Here is a 25,358-nt window from a genome sequence, read left to right on the forward strand (position 1 = left end):
TCTTCTGATCCCCCCACTGGCCATGAGCCTCATCCAGGGCGGCAGACCCAGTCTGAGGTTTCTCTGTGGCCTCCTAAGTGGACCAAGGGCTGGACCCATGGACGTTCTTGGAAGGTGTCTATTGGATGGACAAGGTAAAGAGAAGGAATGAGGTTGTGACATTAGCAGACCTGCGCACTTGACCTCTAAACCACCCAGTCCTAGATGAGAGTCAGGGGAGTCTCACGACCCTGTTCCAGTTCTGCCAGGCCCATCTACTCATCACTCCATCTTGGATCCATCATTCTAGGGTCCTGGGGACCTGACACATCCTCTTTAAAATTTTTTCATACGTCCTGCACTTGAACTTGTCGCAAGAGATTTAAGGCTCCCAACAAACCTAATGGCATCATTAATTTGCTTCCATCCAGCCAGACCTCATCCTTGGCCTGGAGCCAGGGCCCATCAGCATGAAACACGCAGAGAATATCAGCCAGCTGCTGGGCAGCTCAGGGAACCGAATGGCTAACCCAGCCTTTTCACAACTTTGGACTTTCTGGTTCTTGTTTTTCTTTAAAAAGAAAATCTCCATAAAGAATGGACGGAGATTCAGCTTCCACAGACGCACGCTCATGTTTAGGGAGCCTAGGAGAGAGGGCTGGACACATCACAGGTCCCAGGAAGAAGGCATATGCCTGGACCCTTGGAAGAGGGGCAGGGAAGCAGAACGCTGCCTTCATGCTCTCCAATGATTCTGAAGGCCAGCTTTCTGTCACCTCCATCTCTGTGCAAGGCCACCCTTTGCTGTAGCCTCTGCCATCAGAGGGGAAAGATGAGGGAGCCAGCTCCATCCTCTGAGTTAGTTGCACTGATGTTTAGTCAAGATTTCCTTTCTACCATGACAGTGTATATAGCGCTCATGTGACCAATTTGGAAACTGAGTCTCGGACAGGCCAAGTAACAGAAGTTACAGTAGCCACTCAAGTGGTAAATGGCAAAAGAGGGATTCCAGCCCGAGCTGACCCAGCTGTCTGACCTCAGGACTCCCGTTCACTATCTCCAGAGCTGTTGCCTGCAAGCCTATTCATTCATCCATGCACTCACCCATTGAAAAAATATTTGTTGTTTGGTACAACAGTGTCCCACATTCTCTTCCATACACAAGGAATGGAGAGGAGCCTGCGAGAGCCATGTTTCCAGAAATAACCCCTCTGAGTCAGTCTCTCTTGTGCTCCAGCCCCACTCAGAAGTCTGCAGAGTTTCCTATAGCGGCATCAAGTCCGGGTGTGGCCCGGTTTTTCAGGGCCGCCAAGCATCTCTTCCATGATTAGGGGAGGGAGTAAGAACTCTGTTCCTTCCTGTATCCATTTACCAAACAGTCCCAAGCACCGACTCTGTGCTGGCCCTGATGGGCGCTCGGAGAGCTGCTGCCTACAGCTCACCAGGCTGCGCACTGCTCCAGCGCGGGGAACCCCAGTCACCTCATTGTCTTGTTCCTCCCAGAACAGCATACCAGGCTTTTCTGGCAGAGAAGACCCTCCCTTCTCTCTTGGGGAATGTACTCATCCTTGGCCACAGACAGCAGAGGCAGGGGTCGCAGCCTCCCCTGAGTCCTTCTGGGTTCAGCCTCCACGGATACCACCATTTTCCTCAGAAAAAGGGTTGAAAACTCATCAGTGACTCTAGAAGCCGTGTGACTGGGCTAAAACCTGCAGGAATTTAGTCTTTGCATGCCGCACTCTCCACCTGGCTCGTCCACCAGTCATCTGGGCCTCGGGTCTTGTACTTTGGGCCTGGGTTGGTGGAGGCAGAGTCATGAAAGGGGGGACTCCAGGTGGAAGATATTCTGTGAGCAAGGGCTTGAAGGTTAGTGACCCCAGTGGGCTGTGGGGAAAGAGGGTTCATTCTGATCCATGGGCTCAGGTTCCGCGGTCCGCGGCTTCCTCTCCTGTCCCACCCACTCGCTGAAGGACACAGTCCTGGGGCACTGGATCCACCATCCAGGCTAGAGAGGCAGCGCAGTGGGAGTGGGGAGGGACGGCACATCTTTGTGTTCAAGGCTCCAGAAACCGGTGCTGGTCGCCGACTTTGTGCCAGGCATTGAGGGCCTAGGAATGGCACACGTGCTGTCCCTGAACTCAAGGAGCTCTGTGCCTCGTTCAAGAACATGTCAGAGATGCTGGCCTTGGACCACATGGCTGGGTGTGGACATGGGACTGAGAGCTAGGCAATGTGGATAGTTCCAAGCCAGGTGGTTGAGCAAGCCATCATTATGGGAGGAGGCCTTTGTCCTGGAGCTGAAGTTTTCAAGAAGGGATGGACGGAAAAAAAAAGAAGGGATGGAGAGTTTGGGTTACACCCTGGGAAGTGGCAGAGCTGGGGATGGGAAGATAGTGATGGCAACGGAAAGTGGTCAACTAGTGCTCATACGCTGGGAAAACCAAAGGCTATGACCCCTCCTCTAATCTCTTTGGAGGGGGATGAGCTGAAAGGTGTCCACGACAGCACCCATCATGTCATGCAATCCGCTGCAGTAGCGTCAGTCCCACCTTGTAAATGAGGAAACTGGAACTCAGAAAAGTTTAGTAACTTGGACACAGTCCCACAGCATCAGAGCAGGGCCAAAGCCCAGGTCAGCCTTCCTGTTATAGCAGGCAGGCAGCTCAGCGGACCCGCTACTCCTGCTTGCTGAGCCAGATTTGCTGTGTGTGCCAGTGACAGGGTCAGTGCCACAGGGAGAGCCTCCCAGGACCTCAGTGTCCGGAGGCTGAAGTCCAACAAGGCAGAGGTGCAAGAGTGATGCGTTGAGCGAGGGCGGCATCGGGGCTCTCTGTTCAGTTAGCTGTGGGACTCTCCGCCTGCCTCTGGGCCTTTTGCTCTTCTTCCTTTATTCATAAAACTGGGATAACAACAGTCATCTCAAAGCATCTTGGAACTGATGAAACACATCAATTACCTTAATAAAGGTAAGTAGCCCAGACAGTAAAGAATCTGCCTGCAAAGCAGGAGACCCAGATTCGATCCTTGGGTCAGGAAGATCTCCTGGAGAAGGGCATGGCAACCCACTCCAGTATTCTTGCCTGGAGAATTCCATGGACAGAGGAGCCTGGCGGGCTACAGTCCACAGGGTCGCAGAGTTGGACACGAGTTAAAGAGACTAACGCTTTACTTTCACTTCAACCGGGCCCCACACTGGGCTGTGTGTGCTTATTAGAAGCCCTCCTTGCTCCGGAAAGAACTGAAGGCAGCCTCTGTCTTGCCTTTACAGCTGCCCAACTTTATCAACACCACCCTCCCACCGCACGAGCAGGTCACGGCCCAGGAGATTGACAGCTACTTCCGCCAGGAGCTCATCTACAAGAGGAATGAGCGCATGGGGAAGAGGGTCATGACGCTTCTGCAGGAGAACGAGGACAAGATCTGCTTCTTTGCCTTCGGAGCAGGTTTGGGCCGGAGTGGGGAAGGGATTGTCTGCAGAATCCTTCAGGGCTGAGAAATTTGCTGGGCTCTCTACTTTATAAAGGGAAAAGTTGAGGTCCAGAAAGAGCAGGAAAAGCCACCTAGTGTTCCGCAGAGCTGGGAGCCAAAGCAAGTCCTCTACCTCTGGTCTAAGGTTCTGTTGTAACAGTCCTCATGGGCAAGGGCAGTGGCTGCTGCCAAGAGCAGGGCGACTTCTGTGGCCCCTTTACGCCCCTGGAGGCCATGTTGAGAGGCCAGAACTGATGCCAGTTCCCAGTGTCCAGCCCAGCCTTGGGCCCACCCTGCAGAGCAAAGGCCAAGATGGTGAGGGCCACGTGGCCCAGTGGGGAGAGAGCAGCTCTGCCATCCCGCAGCCCTGGCTTCAGATCCCAGCCCCCTCTGGGTGGCATGGCCTCAGCAGGCTCTAGGACTTTTCAGAGGCTCAGGTCTCTCTTCTATGAATGGGCAGTGATGGCAATAATTATGTGATTAATTGAAAAGACCTCCCTTCCCAGATGACTCTAGTGGTAAAGAACCTGCCTGCTAATGCAGGAGACACAGGTTCAATCCCTGGGTCAGGAAGATCCCCTGGAGAAGGGAATGGCAACCCACTGCAGTATTCTTGCCTGGAAAATCCCATGAACAGCGTAGCCTGATGGGCTACAGTCCCTAGAATCACAAAGACTCAGACATGACTGAAGCAACTTAGCACCCACGCACACCTTGTGGAATAGTCATAAAGATCAGTATCATGGAGGAGTAACTCACAATGGCAGCCACAGTTATCAGCACCATTATGATGAGGACGATGAATACAAATTTTATCATCACCAGATTCTCGGGTGCGGCACCTGCTCAGCATCTCTCTCCCTGTTCCTCTCTTCTCTGTCCCCTCCTTCTTCTCTCTCACTCTTTCTTTCTTTCTTTTCCATGGCTGTCTCTGCTGAGGACAGCGCTGTCCACGTTGGGTCCAGGATACCACATTTACCTCCTTGTCAGCTTTTGCTCCAGAGCTGCAAGACTAACATTATTTCTTTTTATTCATGTTACTGGCAGTTTGGGCTGAATGAATTCACCTCCTGTTTTGTGAGAATTAAACGAGGTGGTTGGCTGCCCTCTCTCCCCTCCCTACCCTGGCTAAATACCCACACGCTGCCTGCCTACATCAGGCTGAGCTGGATCAAGCCAAGTGGTCTCACATGAAAGGGCTTGTATGGACATCCTGATTCATTACTGGAAGTCTGCCCCATCCCCACTCATTCAACCCCGATTAGCTAAAGGGCAAGAGCCAGGGTTCGTGCATCTGCACCTGTCTTCCCTCCCTGCAGCCCTCAGCACAGGAGAGGCACACGGGAGGACCTCAGAAACACAGGACGTCTGCGATGGCCCTTTTAGAGCCACACCTGCAGCTGGACAGAGACTTCTGGGCTCGCATTGAGGCTGTGCCATGGCCTGATGTGGCCTCTGCCCCCACTTGGGCAACCACAGTTTACTCATCTAAGTAGAGAGCCAGGACTCACTTGGGCCATTTGCGATTCCAGGAGCTATAAAACAGACTTCTGAGGATTGGGAGGGATTCCTGTAGCAGTGGGAGGGGCTTCCTGAAGGAAGCAGGACTTTGGCTGCAGGACACCTGCTGGGAACCTGGCCCAGCTTTGGCGGCCGGCCTTACTGGAAAGGAAGTGCTCCCCAGCACACCCCTCCCTCACTCACCATCCCAGCCCTCCCCCCATGGGCATATAGGCAGAGTCCCCGGGCAGAAAGGCCCATAGCTGACCATGAAAGAGGAGCCACTCGGACCTCAGCTAGCCCCCAGGCTCCTCCCCTGGCCTAAGAGAAGCCCCTAGAGATCCCAGTCATTGAGGGAGGCCAGTGAGGGACCAGCATTCTGCACGCTCCACCTGCCCTGCCTTCCCCCCAGGCTCAGGATCAGGCACCCATGGGCTGGAGGTGGCTAACAGCAGCTCCTTTCTGTGAGTGTAGAAACAGGAGAGCCTAGAGCTGAAAATCACAATGGCCTGGGCAGCCCCTGACACTGAAACCTCGAGCCCACAGGGCACAAGTGTCCACTCAGGCACAGGCCAGCATGCACGCCTCCTGCCCGCCTCCAGGTTCTTCCCTGCCTCTGAAGTCTGGCTGATTCCTGGTCAATTCTTTCGACAGACCACCCAAAAGACCTCACACCTGTCTAGTCTGTCCATCCTCCCTGCCATTGTCCTGGCCCAGCCAGCTCCATCAGCTCCAGCCTCTTGGTCCTCTCCCTGCTTCCAGTCTGCTTCCCACAGTGGAGTGGGTGAGCGGTGCTGGGTCTGTCTCCCACCCGTGCCCTGAACTCTGGGAGGGCAGACTCCACTTAATCATCCCTGTGTTTTCAGTAGCACCTAGCAGGTTTCAAGCTCGATGAATATATAGAGGAATGTATGAGTGAAGGGAGGAATAGATGGACGAATGTTGACCAGATCCTCCAGTCCTGGTCTCCTGGGCCTGGAGAGCCTGGGCCGGGCCAGCAGTAAAGCCAGGGCAATGGGAACCCCACCCTGGCTCTCAGAGACCCTCTGCCCTGTAGCAGCAGGCCCAGGTTATGGGCCAATCTTGCCACTTCTGGTTCAGCGATACCTGGAGCAGAAGGCCTGTTCAGTGCTGCACATTTTCCCTTATCCTAAGAATTTCAAAGCTGGACTCAGCCTCCAGCTCGAGCTTGCCCGCCTCATCACAGCCATGGGCCAGCTGAGTTCCACAGAGACCAGGACGTGGGTGAAGCTCATGGTGAGTTGGGGGTAGAGCCAGGACGAGTGCCTGGTCCTGGAGCTGTGGTCAGGGGCTCTGCTCTCACAGGCAGGCAGGGAGCCAACTGAGTGGACCTGTGACAGTCAGTGTGTCGGCATGGGACCCACCCTACACAACTCATGGTGACAAAAATCCATGCCTGCCTCGCTGTGTCCTTATGTCCATGTAGCTCCCGAGTCCCATGTCCTTTGGCAGGCTGAGGATGTACATGCAGGGACAGGCTAAGTGCTCTTGGATGGTCTGCAAATTCCAGGTTCCCCCACTCTACGGCACCCTCTGGATGCCTGTTCCATTTTGGGCCTTCCCTGACCCCCGGGCACTGGGGACCTGAGTCAGCCTGACTCACAGCCCATGCCCTGTCCAGCCCTCAAAGGAGGTACAGGGCCCCTGAGGCTGTGGGAGGGAGGGTCTGTACCCCTGGAAATATGCTTCTCTATCCTCCAACAGGTGTCTGCTCATGCCAAGTTTTCTCAATCCAACTTCATGGATGTCCCTAGGAAATAGCTTAGGATACAGAAACATAATTATAAGACTCCCAGTCATCCCCAGCCCAGCCTTGCTGGTTCTGTCACTCTACAGCCTGAGGTTCTGCCATTCTACAGCAGACCAGCCTCAGCGGCTAGCCTCAGACTCGCTGAGTGAGAGAGAGAAAGAGTCTCCACCTGCCTGGTCCATCAGCACCTATCTTCCCCAGTCCAGCCCTGCTCTAGAACCCCTTCCTGGGAGTCCAGAAGCACAGACTGGGATTCCCAGTGCTGTAGGCCAACTGGTCTCTCCTCTGGTCTGCTCTCCAGGGGGGATTTGATGCAGAGGGTGAGAGCTTCGGAGTTAGTCTGCCTGATAAAAAGCCAGGCTTCATCACTGTTAATTCTGAGAACCTAGGAAAGCCCTTTCACCTCCAAGACCTCAGTCTCTCATCTTTAAAACGGGGATAATACACCTGCCTCATTGGACTGTGCTAGATGTGCTTTTTGGAGAAGGAAATAGCAACCCACTCCAGTACTCTTGCCTAGAGAGTCCTGTGGACAGAGGAGCCTGGTGGGCTGCTGTCCGTGGGGTCGCACAGAGTCGGACATGACTGAAGCGATTTAGCATGCATGCATGCATTGGAGAAGGAAATGGCAACCCACTCTAGTATTCTTGCCTGGAGAATCCCAGGGACAGAGAAGCCTGGTTGGCTGCCTTCTAATGGGGTCGCACAGAGTCGAACACGACTGAAGCAACTTAGCAGCAGCAGATGTGCTTTAGGAAGCAGCATTAAACTCTCTACTGCGGTGGAGGACCCTTATCCGAAAGGCTCTACTGAGGGCCAGCCCCACCATTCCAGGCTCTTGGATTGCATCACCCCTGCTTTTTGCAATAATCCCCGGAGATGGGAGCTATTATACTCATTTTGCAGGTGGAAATAAGGCCCAGGGAGGATGAATGGCCTCCTCAAGGCCACAGGCAGGCAGACCTTCAACCTGAATCCTTGCCTCTTGGGTCTTCTTCCAGGCCATTCCCCGCCTGCCCCCCCCACCCCACCCCCCCACGGCCCAGACATGGTGCCCTTGCTGTGTACTTCCAGACAGGTTGACAATATTGTGGGCAAGTGTCTTTCTATCTGGTACATCCCATAGAAGAGTACCCTCCTTGGTGTCTGTGATACTTCTGTATCCAGGCGCTGTGACCTCTTCTGGAGGTTAACCAGCAGGTTCAGGGGCAGTAGGGTGTGCACATGTGTGACGACTCTAAACAGGCCCAGATGGAAGCCCCACCTCCCTGTAAGGCGGCTGTGGCCAGGGTGCAACCCAGATGTTCTGAAAGGATCCAGGCCCCTGCCTTGAAAGGGTGTATTGGCCTGGGGTTGGGGAAAGAAGGGCTGATTCCCAAATGCCAGGCCCATGCAGTTTGGCAAGGTGATCCTGAGGGTTCTCAAAGAGCCAAGTGTGTCCCTGGATTTCCTCTGGTCTCCACATAACTGAGAAAAATAAGTACAAGGTGGAGAATTTATTAATGAAAAATTCAGTTTATAAGCTTATCTTATATTCTGAAATTATCTTTCTACTGTGTTTGAAGATAAACATCTTTTGCTTAAAAAAAAAAAAGATGGTGATATGAGACAAATGGGGCTTTCAGAGGCCCTCCTCAGCAAAATGGAAAGTTGGTAACTGTATTGTTTTTCCCTCTCACCCACCATTTCTTAAGATAGAATCTGAAACAGAGCGCATAATGTAGGGGCTGGCTGGCAGAGCTGGGCTGGAGACACGAGCCAAACTCAAGGGTAGACCAGTTAACCTGCAGGGCCTGTTCATTGTGAATTCTGACAGCCAGTGGTTATCATATATCCTGTGACCCTAGCATGCAACAATTTGAATATAATTCTAACTTCTGACTTTCCAAATTCCTTGGACCCTAACAGCCTGTTGTTCTAAGATTATGTGGTTCTGATATCCCAGCCTTCCATCATCATAGCATTCTAACCCTCTCACAGAGTTTTTGTCAATCACTCTTGAATTCTTTGGAAGGAGGATGGAGCTAAGAGCCCTCCAGGGCCTGGAAATCCCTCCACGTGGGCCTGTTGCCACCTGTCCCCTACCACAGGAAGCAGAAGTCCAAGCTTCTGCTTCTTCAAATCTAAAGCAGGATTTGAAGAGTCTAAAGCCAGGTTGTGGGAGCACCAGAGACAGAGGTGCTGTATCTGTTACCCCAAGCACACACACATCCAGCCTCCAGCCTCTCTCACACCCCAGCTGAAGCAGACCCATAACCAGAGACACACCGATGGGGCCGAGACACAGAAGTTGATTCATAATGAAGGCTTGGGCTTGAGGAAGGGAGAGACAGAAATCCAACACACTGCACACCGGTAACATTTAAAATTAATAACAGCAGCTGTTGCTCCTTGGAGAGTGGGTGCCATCCTGCTTGAAGAACACCCATATCCATCGGGTCATGTGACTCTCATGTCCTCAGTGCCTCTCAGAGGGAGACGAAATGATATTGATTATTCCCTTTGGTGGGTAGATAAATCGAGGTACAGATAAGTAGAGCAAGAATCTTAGAACTGCGTGAAACAGTGGTCAACAATGACTAGGCCATTCTTCCTGACAGGCAGACTCCACCAAAAAGTCATTTAGCGGCTGCTCTGTTCACCTGAGAACGCCCTTCCCCTTTCCTGCCTGGACCTCCGCTTTGGGATTCCCCCAGTCCCACAGGGTTTCCTAGCACAACTCTGTTCATGCTGAGCACATTTACCGTCTACTCTTCTAGGAGGCAAGGTAAGTCAGAGAAGGCTTCCTGGAGGAGGCGTGAACTGGCTGGTTGAAATTTCCCTGATGCAGGTTCAGCTGCCTTCCAGTTCCTCTTCCAGTTCATCCCCACAGTCCTCAGGGCAAGGCCCATACCCACCTGCTTCCCCCACTGGTTGTCCACTTGGGTGCCTCAGGAACAAAACCCCTCAGCGCTCATAGCCAAGCCCAGAAGAGCACACACAGCTCACGCAGGGCCCTGGGGACCTTGGAAACAAGGGGCCCAGCAAACAGCACACGCCCAGCCACTTTTCTCCTCTCCCAGGCAAACGCCAATCACCTGCCATACTCCACCTTGGAACATGAGGCCACACCGCATCCAGAAGCGTTTCAGAATTTCCGACGGTGTTTCAAAGGGCCCTGCTCCCCCACCATATACACATCTGGCAGCTGGCATGCTTGCTCTAGCCTGCAGTCCTTGGCCAGAGTCACCCTTCCTGTTTCAGCCCAGAGCATCCAGCCAGTTCGAACATCCCATCTGCTAGCTCGTCCCTAACTGGAGCCAACCTAACTGCGCTCTGGACTAGGCTGGAGCTCTGTCTGTGAGCCAGGGGGCCCAAATGTCAGCTTCGGGCTCAGCACTCCTGCTGGACATGTGGGGAAGGCAGGGAGAGAAGAAAGTGTCTGGGCTTCAGACTCAGACTGCCTGCATGAGGAGCCCAGTGCCTCTCCTCATAGGAAGGAGCCTGGATAGACCAGGTACTTGGCTTCTCTCGACCCTCAGAGTCCATCTAAGAGGAGCCTGGCATCGCTGGGCAGCACATGTGGTCTCAAAACATGGTATAGTGCCATCACTCAGCACTCATGAGCTCTTGCCTCCTCAGTATTATTTCAAAGCCCAGAGGCCCCCGGGAACAGGACTTCCTCCAGGGGAGAGCAGGGCTATCCAAGGGCTGAAGTGCTCGGTGGCCCCTGAGGACCCAGCTGGGACCCTGGAGAGAGACCCCCATGGCCAGTCTCAGCTCCAAGGCACAGTGAAGCTCGGGAAGTGTCCCTGCCCACGTGTTGGCCAACAGGGTGCTCTCCTGGGGTGCTGGGTGCTCCATTCTAGGAAAGGAGCCTCTGGATGTTGAAAAGAGCAGTAACCATGACGCAGGGCGCCCCGAGCTGGGCACTGCCCCCTGCAGTTCACAGAGCCCATCACAGGGTCCATCTCCGCAGCTCTCTCCACAGCGCCTCCTGCTGATTTCCAGTCGCTCTGCACAGTCTGCCTGGACTTGGGGCGGTGTCAGACCCCAGGAGGGGAAGGCAGGAACATCTGACCTATCTCAGGGTCCCCAAGTCCAGCACGTGCCTGACCTGTAGGAAGACCCAGTGAAGGCTGGCGGAGGAAACCCTGAGGCTTCAGGTCCCGAGGGTGCAGGTCCATCAGAAAACCCCGGGCTTGCATCCTCACCATGGGACGAGAGTGGGGCCCAAGCAGGAGGCCGGCCCCTCCCCCAGGCTGCATCCTGTCCCTTCCTCTTCGGCCCCGTAGCCCCTGGCACCCCTCCACCGCCGCCTGACTCACTCTGTCCTGTGGTTGTTTGTGCGCCCGTCTCCCCTCTGCACCGTGATGCCCTCCAGGGTGGGGACCATGTGCCTGGGTACAGGGAGACATCGTCTCCATCCTCACGGGACTGACAAGGCCCCAGTCCAGCCCTGCCTGGCCAGCAGAGCTGGAGAAAGAAAGCTCAGCACTGCCAGTTTCCCAGGTGGACCCTCCTTGGGAGATTCGAAGCCCCAGGGTATCCCTCATTGTCCGTCCACCCCCAGGTTCATCCGTCTAGCCTTCCTGCCACACTTCCTCAGGAAAACAAACACTGCCATTGCTTGATACCCAGCAGCTGATTCTGGCAGCCAGATTAGCACTTAAAAGTTCCCCTTGCATTAATTTCAGACAGAACATAAATATGGGCTTGGACTCCCTCTTCTAGGAAGAGAAAACTGGAAACCCGTTGGACTCGCTGGAGAGAAAACATGTGTGCTGGCCGAGGGGAGCCCATGTTACTCTGGAGCCTTTGTGGGAACATCTGGTTCCCCCTCCTCCCCTCCGCCGGGCCCCCCAACACTGTCTTAAAATTACCCTGTTAATTGGAGCATTCTTTGCACTGAACACTCACACGCTTTCCTCTCCGATCTGGTGATCCCAGCAAGGGACACACGTTTCTGATGATGCCCTGACCCCAAAACATGAGCTCGGGATCCTTCATAGCCACTGGCACTTCAGAGTGGGTGTACTGCCCATGCAGCGAGCTAGGACATCTCTGGATGGAGGTCCAAGCTTTGCCTTTGCTGGCTGTGTGACCTTGAGCAGGCCTCGTCCCCTTGCTGAGGTCCAGTTCCCTCATCTGTAAACTAGGAGTACCTGAAAAGGCTGCTGCAAAGATGGAATGAATTAATGTTTGAAAATTATTGTGGCCCAGGAGACTCACTGAGGAGGAGGTTATGTTCAAGTAATCACATGATAGAATCATGAAGGTGAGAGATTCCTTTGCAGGAAAACTGAGACTTAGAGAAGGGAAGGCAACTGTCTGAGATCACATAGCTGGTTGACTGTTGAGACAGGTGGTCTGTCCTAACCTCAGGACAGGATTATTAGCTCTGTCCTACCCTGTCTTTTGTCTCAGAGGATTAATGGGAGCTGTCAGACTGTGCCCAGCTGATGGGTAGGGACTTATTGTTTAGTCACTAATGCCTTGTCCCACTCTTTGCAACCCCATGGACTGTAGCCTACCAGGCTCCTCTGTCCCTGGGACTTTTTCAGGCAAGAATGCTAGAGTGAGTTGCCAGATCCTTCTCCAGGGGATCTTCCTGACCCAGGGATCAAACCCGAGTCTCCCCTTCATTGGCAGGAGGGTTCTTTGCCACTGAGCCACCAGGGAAGCCTGGGATAGGGACTAGACCCAGCCTATGCTCTGCTCACTGAGCTTTGTGCCCTGGCATAGGCCTGCTTAAAGAAGGGAAAACTTTGTCTCTGCACTAAAACATTGTGGGGCTCTGCCTGCTCAGAGCCAGACCCCTTCTCTGACTGTATATGATGTCTTGTAAGTGATGCTCTGGCTTGTGGGGTCAGGGGACCAAACCAGCCCACCATTTGTCAAACCTATAATCCTCCTCCAGGCCCTTGTTCCTTCTCTTGCCTGTCCCTCCTGCCCAAGCCCATATATCTATTTGAATCCTCCCCTTCCAGGGCTCTTCCTCCAGGAAGCCTTCCCTGATGCTCTCAGTGTGTCAGTCTCCTTCATGCCCTTTGTCTTCATTGCTGGATTCTCCTTTTCTTCTCATCTCTCTCTCCCTTCTCTCCTCCTGTCTCTCTTTGGATCTCTTTCTTGCTGTCACGGCATCTCTGCTTTTCCTTCTCTCCCTGCTGTTGTCTCTGAGTCGCAGCTGCGGCCTGCATCCCAGCCCCTGTCACCTGTCTCTTCTCCGCTCAGTCTCCGTGTGTCTGGAGCTCTCCCCTCCCCGTCTGTCGCGAGTGTTTCTCCTCTCTCTGCCTCTCTCCCCGTGTCCCTCTCCCTCACTCTGTCTCAGTGGCTCTGTGTGCCCCACCCCCTCGCCACCCTCCTCTCCTGGTTCACGCAGCCTCAGTAAATGGAATGGGATGTGCCTTCCTGCAGAGAGCTGGCTGGGGAGCAGCCGTCAGCTGCTGAGCGGTGGCCAGGAGACCCCGGGAGCCTGGGCAAGCCGAGCAGGCTAAGTTCCGACACCGAGGGGCCCCTTTGGAAACTGTCCACACCTTCCCTGCAGGTTCCAGGATGGGTGTGGTACCTTTTTCAGGATTTGTGACCTTGGAGGCAAGCCCAAACCCTGTCTACCAACCCCTGGGCCAGCGTGCCCCAGGCCCTGACTGGGGCTGTTCTGAGGGCCAATCTCCCAGGATGGATGGAATCTGTGGGGAGCCTCACCAAGGGGTCGGGCCAGGGCTTCAGGGTGAGGGGGTCCTCGAGCTCAGGTCTCCTGGAGGTAAGATGAGATCATGGAAAAGATATAGACTAATAGATCCTGTTAGTAATTCGCTCAGCAAACATTCGTGAAGCCACCACCATGTGCCAGATTTGATCTTAGCCTTGGGGACAAAGATCAGGCATGGTCCCTTGCCTTCTCAAAGCTCTTGGTCTCCACTCCAGTGGCATGGTGGGAACTCGTTCTGACAGAGGCAGCTCTGAGGTGTAAGGAGCTCATTCCAGCCATGGTGAAGAGAGTGAACTGCAGCGAGTGGGGAGGATGCGACACGCAGTGATTCTGGCAGAAGTTGGTGGTGACCTGGGCCAGGGCCAAGCACAGTTCAGAGGGATTTGGGGAACTCTGGTGACTGATGAGACGAGGATGAGGAGAGAGAAGGAAGAGCGAAGATGGGTCCGTCTGACAAGGGTAGCAGAGCTCAGCTGAGACACACCGAGGAGGGGAGGGTGAGGCTCTGGGGGATGCTGGGTGGAGGATGCTCAGGAGGCCACTGGACAAATGGGTCCAGGCTGGGACAGCGGGGCCTGAACAGCAGCTGTGGTCAGTGACAGTTCAGTGACGGCACTGTGGTCTCTGAAACCATATGAATGGATGGATTCACATTCCCTGGATTGTGAATAGAGTGAGAAGAAAAGAAGGCCATGGACGGCGTTCACAGGGGCACCTACATTTATCAGGCAAGGGAAAGAGGAACCCACTGAGGGGACAGAGAGGGAGCAGTGAGAGCTGTGAAGAAAACAGGACAGAACAGTGCTGTGGTGTCCTGTGACACCAAGCCTCAAAGAGGGCGAGGGAGGGAGTGGCGATGGGAACCCGGGGTCAGGAGCGAGGGCTTCCGCCGGACAGTCCTGGGGCAGGAACGCCATAGGAGGGGGGCCTCCTGCAGGAGCTGCCCCTTGCAGGGGGCAGACCCCCGCCCCCCGCCACTGCCCTGGAGGGAAGGAGGTGAAGGCCAGTAAGGCTTATAGGAATTTGGGGGAAAAAATCGTTGCTGACTGCTTCCTGCTTCTCGAAGTATCTGAAGTCTTCTGTTGGGGTCTTACCATGCACAGTAAGGGTCTGGAACTACTGAGGTTGAGGGAGCAGACAGGATGCAGACCAGACACTGAAATGCTGCCAGGCAGCGTTCAGGACCCAGCCAGTGCCCCGTAAGGCTTGGGCCCCTCTGAATGCCCCCTCTGCCAGCTCCAGGAACACCCCTTTCAGAGCGGCCACACGGCCATCTGCTCCGATGCAGCCTGAGGTGCCCTGTTTTCCCTGTGGTTCTTGTCTTCTGTGTGGACCACTGCTGGGCCCAGAGGCCCCTGTCTCTAAATGGGTCTCCATGGATGCAGGGAAGGAATGGCCTCTGCTGCCAGGAGTGCCTTCCAAGAGCTGCGGGTAGGAAGTTCTGCAGCCTATGTGCTGGAGGCTGCCACACCTGGTGCCCCTCCAGCCCAGTCACGCTTGGGGGCAGGCAAGGGTGGGGTCAACTCGGTGGTCCCAGCCCAGGACTGGCTCAGTCCCTTGCTCTAAGGTGCACGCTGGGCTTTTCCAAAGGATGTTCACTCCTCCTGTCTCTTAGGGCTTTATTATAGCCCCCATGAGAAGGGATCCAGGCCCATCTGACATACAGGGAAACTGAGGCAGGTGGCAGCCGATTGCCTGGGATCACATAGGGGAGACTCATAGAGGAGCCTTGGCAGAATCTTCTGTGTTCCACCCTCTCTAACACTGGGTCAGGGCTCACTGGGTCAGATGAGCCTCACTGACCTCCTAGCCTTTGCACATGCCCTTACCCCTGCCTGGAACATCCCGCCGCTGCCCCACTCTCATCCTCACCTAGCTAACTCTGATCCCATCCCTCAGCTAGCGATGCCTCCTCCAGGAAGTCTGCCCTGCCCCCAGGTTGAATTAGAGCCCTCCTGAGTGCCCACATCACCTCCTGTGCTTCCCTTCAGTTCAGTTCACTCAGTCGTGTCCGACTCTTTGCGACCCCATGAATCGCAGCATGCCAAGCCTCCCTGTCCATCACCAACTCCCAGAGTTCACTCAGACACGTCCATCGAGTCAGTGATGCCATCCAGCCATCTCATCCTGTGTCGTCCCCTTCTCCTCCTGCCCCCAATCCCTCCCAGCATCACAGTCTTTTTCAATGAGTCAGCTCTTCGCATGAGGTGGCCAAAGTACTGGAGTTTCAGCTTTAGCATCATTGCTTCCAAAGAAATCCCAGGGCTGATCTCCTTAGCATCGTGCATACCCTGGATCAAAGGACCTCCATTCTCAAGACCATGAGTGCCTTGAACAGGTCCCTCCCTGTTCACCACCATCCAGCTCTGGATATACACTCACTCGGTGTTTGTCAGATAAATGCAGTGAATAAGTCGAGAAGAGGAGGGAGGGAGAGCACAATTTCATAGGGGTCTCCGGAGCCCCCGTGAGCATGGCAGCCAGGGGAGCCTGTGGTGCAGCCCAGTCTCTCCCTGTCCACAGAGACCCCGAGAGTGTCCAGGTGTAAGGGGCTTGCCCAGGGCCCCAGAGTGAGTGTGGGGGCTTCCATCAAAGACTGTCGTTCCCAGACCTGTGGTTTACAGTGACCCAGAGGTGGGGTGTCAGGGACTGTGGCAGGTCACCGAGAGGGAGACTGTCAAGTGGGGGACTTGCTGGGGCATCTTGAAGCCAGCCCAGAGGTGTATAGGCCTGGCTGGCGGGGGGTGCTTCCGGGTTCACCGCCCCACTTCCCCATCCCGCTACTGTGCAGTCCCAACCTCCCCCCCTCCGCTCCCCAACAGCCTGTCCACCTCCTCTGCTTGCTCCTAGATCTCCCTGGGGCTGCCAACATGCTGACCTCCCAGCTCCCCACCTGTCACCACCCATCGCAGGCAATTAGAGTGACAGTGCAAGAACTTCCCCTCAGGTTCTGGGGTGAATGGTGAGCAGGAGAGGAGCAAAGTGCCCTCGGGTGTGGGGCTGCAGGCAGGACTCGGGCTGGGAGGGCGCAGGGCCACCACCTCTCTGCCTACATTGAACAGTGGGGAGACTGAGGTCCAGCTCGGAGGAGGGGCCAACTCCCAGCAGGGACTGGCCTCTCGAGGAGCCTCCCTAACTGGAACCTGGGAGAGCCTCCACCGTATTCCCAGACCTCAAAACTGCAACCCGCCCGAGGGCCAAACCTGGTCTCATCTGGGGCAGTGGGTCAAATGATTCACTTCTGTGTTCTCAGGGTCTACTCTGGGGCTGGTCACAGCAAATGTGTCATAAAAGTCTGTTGGATGAATGGTTAGTGGGTGGAGGGTGAGATGGGGACCAGCCCCCTCCCCTTCCAACACACATGAGTGAGTGCTAAGTTGCCTCAGTCCAGTTCAGTTCAGTTCAGTCACTCAGTCACTCACTCTTTGCAACCCCATGAATCGCAACACGCCAGGCCTCCCTGTCCGTCACCAACTCCCAGAGTTCACCCAGACTCACGTCCATCGAGTCAGTGATGCCATCCAGCCATCTCATCCTCCATCGTCCCCTTTTCCTCCTGCCCCCAATCCCTCCCAGCATCACAGTCTTTTCCAACGAGTCAACTCTTCACATGAGGTGGCCAAAGTACTGGAGTTTCAGCTTTAGCATCATTCCTTCCAAAGAAATCCCAGGGCTGATCTCCTTCAGAATGGACTGGTTGGATCTCCTTGCAGTCGAAGGGACTCTCAAGAGTCTTCTCCAACACCACAGTTCAAAAGCATCAATTCTTCGGCGCTCAGCCTTCTTCGCAGTCCAACTCTCACATCCATACATGACCACAGGAAAAACCATAGCCTTGACTAGACAGACCTTTGTTCACAAAGTAATGTCTCTGCTTTTGAATATGCTATCTAGGTTGGTCATAACTTTTCTTCCAAGGAGTAAGCGTCTTTTAATTTCATGACTGGAATCACCATCTGCAGTGATTTTGGAGCCCCCCAAAATAAAGTCTGACACTGTTTCCACTGTTTCCCCATCTATTTCCCATGAAGTGATGGGACCAGATGCCATGATCTTTGTTTTCTGAATGTTGAGTTTCAAGCCAACTTTTTCACTCTCCTCTTTCACTTTCATCAAGAGGCTTTTTAGCTCCTCTTCACTTTCTGCTATAAGGGTGGTGTCATCTGCTTATCTGAGGTTATTGATATTTCTCCCGGCAATCTTGAATCCAGCTTGTGTTTCTTCCAGTCCAGCGTTTCTCATGATGTACTCTGCATAGAAGTTAAATAAGCAGGGTGACAATATACAGCCTTGACGTACTCCTTTTCCTATTTGGAACCAGTCTGTTGTTCCATGTCCAGTTCTAACTGTTGCTTCCTGACCTGCATACAGATTTCTCAAGAGGCAGGTCAGGTGCTCTGGTATTCCCATCTCTTTCAGAATTTTCCACAGTTTCTTGTGATCCACACAGTCAAAGGCTTTGGCATAGTCAATAAAGCAGAAATAGATGTTTCTCTGGAACTCTCTTGCTTTTTCCGTGATCCAGCGGATGTTGGCAATTTGATCTCTGGTTCCTCTGCCTTTTCTAAAACCAGCTTGAACATCAAGAAGTTCACGGTTCACATATTGCTGAAGTCTGGCTTGGAGAATTTTGAGCATTACTTTACTAGCATGTGAGATGAGTGCAATTGTGTGGTAGTTTGAGCATTCTTTGGCATTGCCTTTCTTTGGGATTGGAATGAAAACTGACCTTTTCCAGTCCTGTGGCCACTGCTGAGTTTTCCAAATTTGCTGGCATATTGAGTGCAGCACTTTCACAGCATCATCTTTCAGGATTTGAAACAGCTCAACTGGAATTCCATCACCTCCACTAGCTTTGTTCATAGTGATGCTTTCCAAGGCCCACTTGACTTCACATTCCAGGATGTCTGGCTCTAGGTGAGTGATCACACCATCATGATTATCTGGGTCGTGAAGATCTTTTTTGTACAGTTCTTCTGTGTATTCTTGACACCTCTTCTTAATATCTTCTTCTTCTGTTAGGTCCAGACCATTTCTGTCCTTTATCAAGCCCATCTTTGCATGAAATGTTCCCTTGGTATCTCTAATTTTCTTGAAGAGATCTCTAGTCTTGCCCATTCTGTTGTTTTCCTCTATTTCTTTGTATTGATTGCTGAAGAAGGCGTTCTTATCTCTTCTTGCTATTCTCTGGAACTCTGCATTCGGATGCTCATATCTTTCCTTTTTTCCTTTGCTTTTCGCCTCTCTTCTTTTCACAGCTATTTGTAAGGCCTCCCCAGACAGCCATTTTGCTTTTTTGCATTTCTTTTCCATGGGGATTTGAGACCATAGCCCACCAGGCTCCTCTGTCCATGAAATTCTCCAGGCAAGAATACTGGAGTGGGTTGCCATGCCCTCCTTAAGGGAATCTTCCTGACCCAGGGATTGAACCCATCTCTCTCCTGTCTCCTGCACTGGGAGGTGGGTTCCTTACCACTGTTGCCACCTGGGAAGCCTGTCTCCCAACACACAGAATCCTACTACTTTCTCCTTCCCCAGAATCTTACACCTCAGTGAGTCTTCAGGGACCACCCCAGGGCCTGGGTCGCAGTGTGTGGATAGATGGTGAACAAACGAATCTTCAAAGTCTTGGGTCCAGACAACACGTACTGAGCATGTGGGGAGCAGTGACCACGTGGTCCCTGCCTCTTGGAGCCTAGTGAGGAGACAGACATGCACACACAGAACCCCGCCTCCATTTCCCTGCGAGGAAGGGAGACTTGAGTTGCTGGTGGAACTGACAAAGCTGAGCCGTAAACCTGTTGGACCTTGAGGCCTGTTGGAGGAGGTTTTTCTCAGAACTGGTCCTTGTGTGACTCCTGCAAGCTGTCCCTGCTGGGACAGTCCACAGCAGGGGTCCGCTCGATGGTGTGGGGGACAGTGATGCAACAGGAAACTCGGTGAGCCTTTACTGCATGCCAGCCAGTGTTCCTGGAGTCCTTACAACAACCCTCGAGGCTGCTAGTACAGTTGTTACCACTTTATAGATGGGAAAACTGAGGCACAGGGCGGTACAACGGATGAGCAACAGAGTCGGGGTTTGGATCCAGGCAGGTGGCACTGGCCCATCTTCCAGCTACACCACACTGCCTTTCAGGGAGTCTAGCCCTTGACTTTGGCCTAGGCCGTCGGCCTAGGGCTCTCTCCAATCACCAGTGACCTGGTATGCGGCTGAGCCCACTTCGTCTCTTGTATTCCAGGTCACTTTCTGGGGAACAACACAGTCATCGATGTCCTTCGGCAGGCAGGGCTGGAGGTGGAGCACACGCCTGCAGGGCAGACCATCCATAGGTAAGCAGCCAGGGCCTCTGGGGGCGGGGGACTGGCTGGCCCACTGCTGCTGGTCCACAGGCCATGCCTGACCACGTGCTGCACAGAGGGCCATACCCTGCCTTCCTGCTCAGGCCTGGAGGGCAGTCTCCCTCTGGGGCCTCCTAGGGACCGGCCTTCAGCAGGCACCCAAGAGTGGGGGCTAGGCTGGAGGTGGGGAGACCGGGAGGAGGCTGGTGGGTAATCCTGGCAGGAGGTCAGGACGGTGGGGAAGAGTGGAGGTGGGAATGGGCGGAGCACTGTCTTGAGAGATGTTCAAGATTTAGAGACTGGTGATTGGTGGGGTGCAGGGACTCTGTAGGACTTCTGGGTTGCTGCCTAGAAGACCTGGTGGATGCCCAGGCCTTGAATCAAGATGAGGCCATAATGACAACAGGCAGGGCCAGGCCTCTGCCCTGAGTCTCAGCCCCACCCAAACCTTGTCTTCATCACCTCCTCTGACTATACCTGCCTGTTGCTGTCTCTTGGCTGGGTCTCTCACCCCTGACTTTCCTGCCAGGGCACACTCACTCAGCCCAAAGAGCCAGATAGAGGCCATCCTCTCTTCCTGCGGGGTTTCCTGTCTCCCTCTAAGCTGGAAGCCGAGGAAAGGAAGAGGCCACCTGGGTTTACCTGTGGTCCACAGTGCCAGCAACAGGCTGGGCATGGAGAGGCATCAGTGCATGCTGGGCAGCCCTGGAAGACAATGACAGAATCCCAACCAGGCCATCCTGAGCAGGAGCCTTCCTCACAGCGATGGTCAGAGCGATTTAGGCCCTTGTCCCTGATGAACCCAGAGTCCAAAAGAAGCTTGAATAATCATGTGTGCATGTGTGCTAAGCTGCTTCACTTGTGTCCGATTCTCTGAGACCCAGTGGACTGTAACCAGGCTACTCTGTCCATGGGATTCTCCAGGCAAGAATACTGGAGTGGGTTGCCATGCCCTCCTCCAGGGATCTTCCCGACCCAGGGATCAAACCCACATCTCTTATGTCTCCTGCATTGGCAGGTCAGTTCTTTACCACGAGCGCCACCTGGGAAGCCGTGAATAATCATTGCTGATGTTTATTGACTACTCACTGTGTACTGGGTTCTAAGTGCTTTTAGTTTATCAAATCCTAACGACAACTCCGTGAGGCAGGAACGATGGGTATCCCCACCTTAAAATTGAGGCACCTGAGGCCCAGAGAGGTGAAGCCGCTTGCAGGCTGTGTGAGTTAACAAAGGCAAAGCACTCAGAAATGGTGCCTGGCAAATAGCGGCTGAAACATTCTAGTAATTAACATCCTTAAATATGAAACATTAACATTGCTGCTGTGTCATTTGTCTAACACGCGTCTCTTGAGCACCTTTTCAGGGGAGGCAGGACAGCTTGGAGCAGGTTAGAGCTCAAGCTGTCCTGGGCTCTAACGGGGGTTCAGTCCCAGGCTGGAACAGAGCTCCTTTCAGTGGAAGTCTGGCTCTAGGGCCTTCCTGAGGTCTTCACCACAACCCTCCCTCAAGGGCTGGGGGTGAGGCTCAGGGGTGGGAGGTGCTCGGAAATGACTGTAGCCTTGCTCTTCACTCTGCAAAGATGGACCTGAAGCCTGGAACGTCTAGTCTCCCAGCTCCAGGCCCATGCCCTCCTGTCTCCATGGCACTTCTGGAGGAACTTACAAACCGTGGACTCCTCCCCCTTCTATCTTCTGAGTCAGCCTGACCAGATTGCTCTTCCTGACTATTTGAGCCCAGCACGAATCAGTCTGTACTGGGTCAAGGGTAGGCGTGTGCTTGAAGGTAAGGGACCCAAGGTAGCCTCAGGAACAAGGCCCTCCTCAAGCTCCCCCTCCCCACAGGCCCCAAGGACCTTCACCTCAAAGCTCATTGTGTCTGTCCCAACAGGGCAGGGGAGCGGGCAGCTGAGCAATGCTGCCTCAGCTCCTATTCATCTCAGAGCCAGGCAGTAGTGGGGGGATGCCCCCATGGGCCCTGGCCCACTCTCAGCCTGAGTCTGCTGAAATCCTGCGGGTGGGGTGAGGGGGCGGGGATGCCGAGGAGGCCCCAACAATAAAAGCCATCATCGACCACAGGTGCTTCCTGGATCCATCTTTTTGTCTGCCTGTTTTGAATTATCTTCCCAGCAGCTGCGGCATCTCCTGGACCCTGGGAATCTGGGGTTGCCGTGGGGGCTGGGGGAGGACAGGCTTAGCTGATGGCCTTCTGTCCTTCAAGGAGAGAGAAATCCCTCACCCCTTTCATGCATGTGGAATGGAGTCGGGGGACAGACTCCCTCGGGCACCACCTCGCCTTTACAATTCTTGGGACCATGCCCAACATTCCCCGTGTCAGATGTCCCCAGCAGGAATTCCATGTAGACCACGGGGAGGAAAGAATAAAAGAGAGAGGACTGGAGGGTGTTTCCAGGCTGAAGGGTGTCTGTGCACCACTGTATGGAATATGGATTCCACACCACACGCTTAATTGCACGTCAGTGCCTGCTGCAGCCAGCTCCATTCCCTTGTGGGCGACATTAAAGAGAGGCCAGATCTGTGCCAGGCACTATGCTAAGACCTCATCTCTCATCTTCATGACAACCCTATGAAGTGACTAACTTCCGCTTATAGCCAGCAGCTGCTTAGACGCTTGTGTCCCTGTCCTTAGGTACACAGCCTGGAAGGTGCAGAGCCGGGGACTGAACCCACCTTAGAGCCCAGGACAGCTTGAGCTCTAACCTGCTCCAGGCTGTCCTGCCTCCCCTGAAAAGGTGCTCAGGAGACGTGTGTTAGACAAATGACACAGCAGCAATGTTAATATTTCATATTTAAGGATGTTAATTACTAGAATGTTTCAGCCGCTATTTGCCAGGCACCATTTCTGAGTGCTTTGCCTTTGTTAACTCACAAAACCGTCGTGATGCAGCTATGAGGCACTGGCTGTAATATCCCCATTTTTCAGAGCGGGAGACTGAGGTACACCACATTACAAGTTAGGCAACTCGCCTCAGGCCCCTCAGCCAGAGCTGCTGAACGAACAAGACCTTGACCAAGGTCAGATACGGAACCAGATGCCCACTCAGGGCTCACTCCTACTAGTCTGGGCTCAAATGTCACCAACAGGGACCAAACTGTTCTCCCTGCCAGCCCCCTCCCATGGCCCACACTGTCCCTCATGACTCTGCTTTATTTTTTCCTCAGCAATTACCACTGTCTGACATCATGTGCATTTTCCTCTCTGTCTTCTGCTTTAGAATATTAGCGCGAATAAGGCAGGGCCTTTGCCTATTTTGGTCACTATTGACATTCACTGCCTAGAAAGTTCGTGGTGCAGGGTAGATGCTTAATAAATATTTATTGTATCAATATTGGGCTTCCCTTGCAGCTCAGCTGGTAAAGAATCTGCCTGCCATGCGGGAGACCTGGGTTCAATCCCTGGGTTGGGAAGATCCCCTGGAGAAGGAAAAGGCTACCCACTCCAGGATTCTGGCCTGGAGAATTCCATGGACTGTATAGTCCACGGGATCACAAAGAGTTGGAAAGGACTGAGCAATTTTCACTTTCACACATTGAATCAGTAAATGAAAGCAGGAATCAAAGCTCTCTCTCTAACACTAGGCAATAGTTTTCCTGGGTGCCTCTCAGCAGGGCACCCTGGCACCTTCTCCTGCCATGACAACCCACCCACTGAGTTGTATGCCCTGTGACACGTGAATGACAGGCTCCCACACGCATGCCTCACCTACCATTGCCCCTTTCCAGCCCTGTCGCCAGGAGCCCTGCACCTCCACCCGCGGGGACCTCGGCGAGCCCCGCCTCAGCGACCGCAGCTGCTGCCCTGCCCGCGGCCCCATCGGCGCCCCCCACCGCCCCACCCCCACCGGAGGAGGAGGACCCAGCGCTGTCCTCACACCTGCTGCTCCCCGACAGCCTCAGCCAGCTGGAGGAGTTTGGACGGCAGAAGAAGTGGCTCAAGCGGCAGAACAAACACCAGCGGCCGCGGCAGTTCAGTGACCTCTGGGTGCGCATCGAGGACAGGTGAGCTGGGAGACAGGTCTGCCGGGAGCTGGGCCTCTCTCTGGCCAGCCTACCTCAGACCCAGCAGGGTCGGACGCGCTCTGTTATCCACGACCCCGGCTCTGAGGAAGCGTGGCGGGTGGGCGCTCGATCGGAATAGGCTCGTCCCCCGTTCATCCGGCAGGGTTTGCGGAGCATGCGCACACCTGACTTGTCAGTTTCCAGTTAAAGGTGAGTGAATAGCAGCTCCCTTCAGGTGCAGTGGACAAAACTCTGCTTTGCCCTTAGCTTTCCTGGAGGCACCTGGGATGCACAGCAGGCCCCATTTGTCCCAGGGGCCATATGGTGAAAGTAGGAGAAAATGGAACAGGCTGGTTACATCAGAAGGCTGTGAGTTCCCTAGACCTGGGTGGATGGTCTGAGCAGCCAGCCTCTGCAGCGGGTCAGAGAGATGGCAGGTGAAGGCCGTGGGCTCCTTCTGAGGAGGGGCTGAGGGGTTTGTGATATCCTTGTTCAGGGCTGGCGGGTGCTGCAGTCGTCCTTCTCTGTCCTCTGCCCGTGTCTCCCTGCAGCAATCCCTTGGCCTGTCTGTGCTCACAGCTCCTGCTGTAACCAAGACGCTGCCTTCCAACCTCCACCAGCAGGCCCAGCACTGGGTGGTCTCCCTAGATTCCACTTTGGGGCAGAAATCTCCACATCTGGTGAACAGTGTCACCAGAGCAACCAGGACGTCCCAGGGAATGACCGCCGGGGCGGGCAGAGTCCTGCCCACCGTGGTAGCCCAGCGCTGGAGGTTGTGTGCCCAGTGCCGGACGTTGTGCCCAGTGCCAGGCCCTTGGAGACTCAGAGTCTCCACCCGGACCCTAAAGATCATTATCTGGGGTTTTCCTCAGCATCCCTAGATAGAATCTCCTTGGGTACTTGTTAAATGATACCCCAGGCCCCATTGTGGCCCTGATATATGGGGACATGCTGCACTGGAACCGGAAAGCTGCTTGTTGAATGTGCGCTAGAGTCTTCTGAGTAGCTTTGGGAAACGTGGATCCAACTCTGAGTTTACCAATGGTGAACCAAGGCCTGGGGTGGGGGCTTGTCCAGGGTTGCACAGGAATTCCCTTCAAGATCCTCCCTCAGCCAGGTCTCTGAGTCATAGACAGAAAGTTGACATAGTCCAGTCTACAGCCTTAACGTGCAGCCTGTGCAATGTCTTAAAGAGCCTTCCAGCCAGTAAGAGTCGAGTCCATTGCTGATTTGGCCTATATTGGTTTCAGAGCGCCTGCCTTGGGTTGCTGGGAAACACGCTTCTTCAGGGGTCCCATGGGCCTGCCCTGCCCAAGGCAGGGTCACTGCTGTAGTTATATTGGCCTCGACACATTTGGCTCCTGTGCCGGCATGGTCTGCCTCCTTCAAACCAGGAACAAGAGCACAGCATTACCAAGAGCCGCTCCACAGCCCTGGAGAGGGCTCACGAGCCACCAGGGAATGGCTGGCAGCCCATGAAACCTCCCAGTCAGGCCATTCACCCTGGGCCCCGATCAACCTGCCAGGTGACCAGACACGGCCAGCAGTGGGTCTGGCCCTTGGGGTGACAGCAGGGAGGCTGGGCTGTCAA

At 54.3% G+C, this 25,358-nt stretch overlaps 1 protein-coding gene across 1 annotated transcript in view; it reads left to right on the top strand.

Moving 5' to 3' along the window:
* TRABD2B (TraB domain containing 2B) overlaps positions 1–25,358 on the top strand; it is a 232,687-nt gene that overhangs the window by 199,525 nt on the left and 7,804 nt on the right. The window contains exons 4-6 of the mRNA XM_068966341.1: positions 3,248–3,422; positions 19,649–19,739; positions 23,492–23,767. Of these exons, the coding sequence (XP_068822442.1) occupies positions 3,248–3,422; positions 19,649–19,739; positions 23,492–23,767 (542 nt within the window). The remainder of the gene's footprint in view (positions 1–3,247; positions 3,423–19,648; positions 19,740–23,491; positions 23,768–25,358) is intronic.

The sequence above is a fragment of the Capricornis sumatraensis genome, chromosome 2 (assembly GCF_032405125.1).
Source record: "Capricornis sumatraensis isolate serow.1 chromosome 2, serow.2, whole genome shotgun sequence".
NCBI classification, from domain to species: Eukaryota; Metazoa; Chordata; class Mammalia; order Artiodactyla; family Bovidae; genus Capricornis; species Capricornis sumatraensis.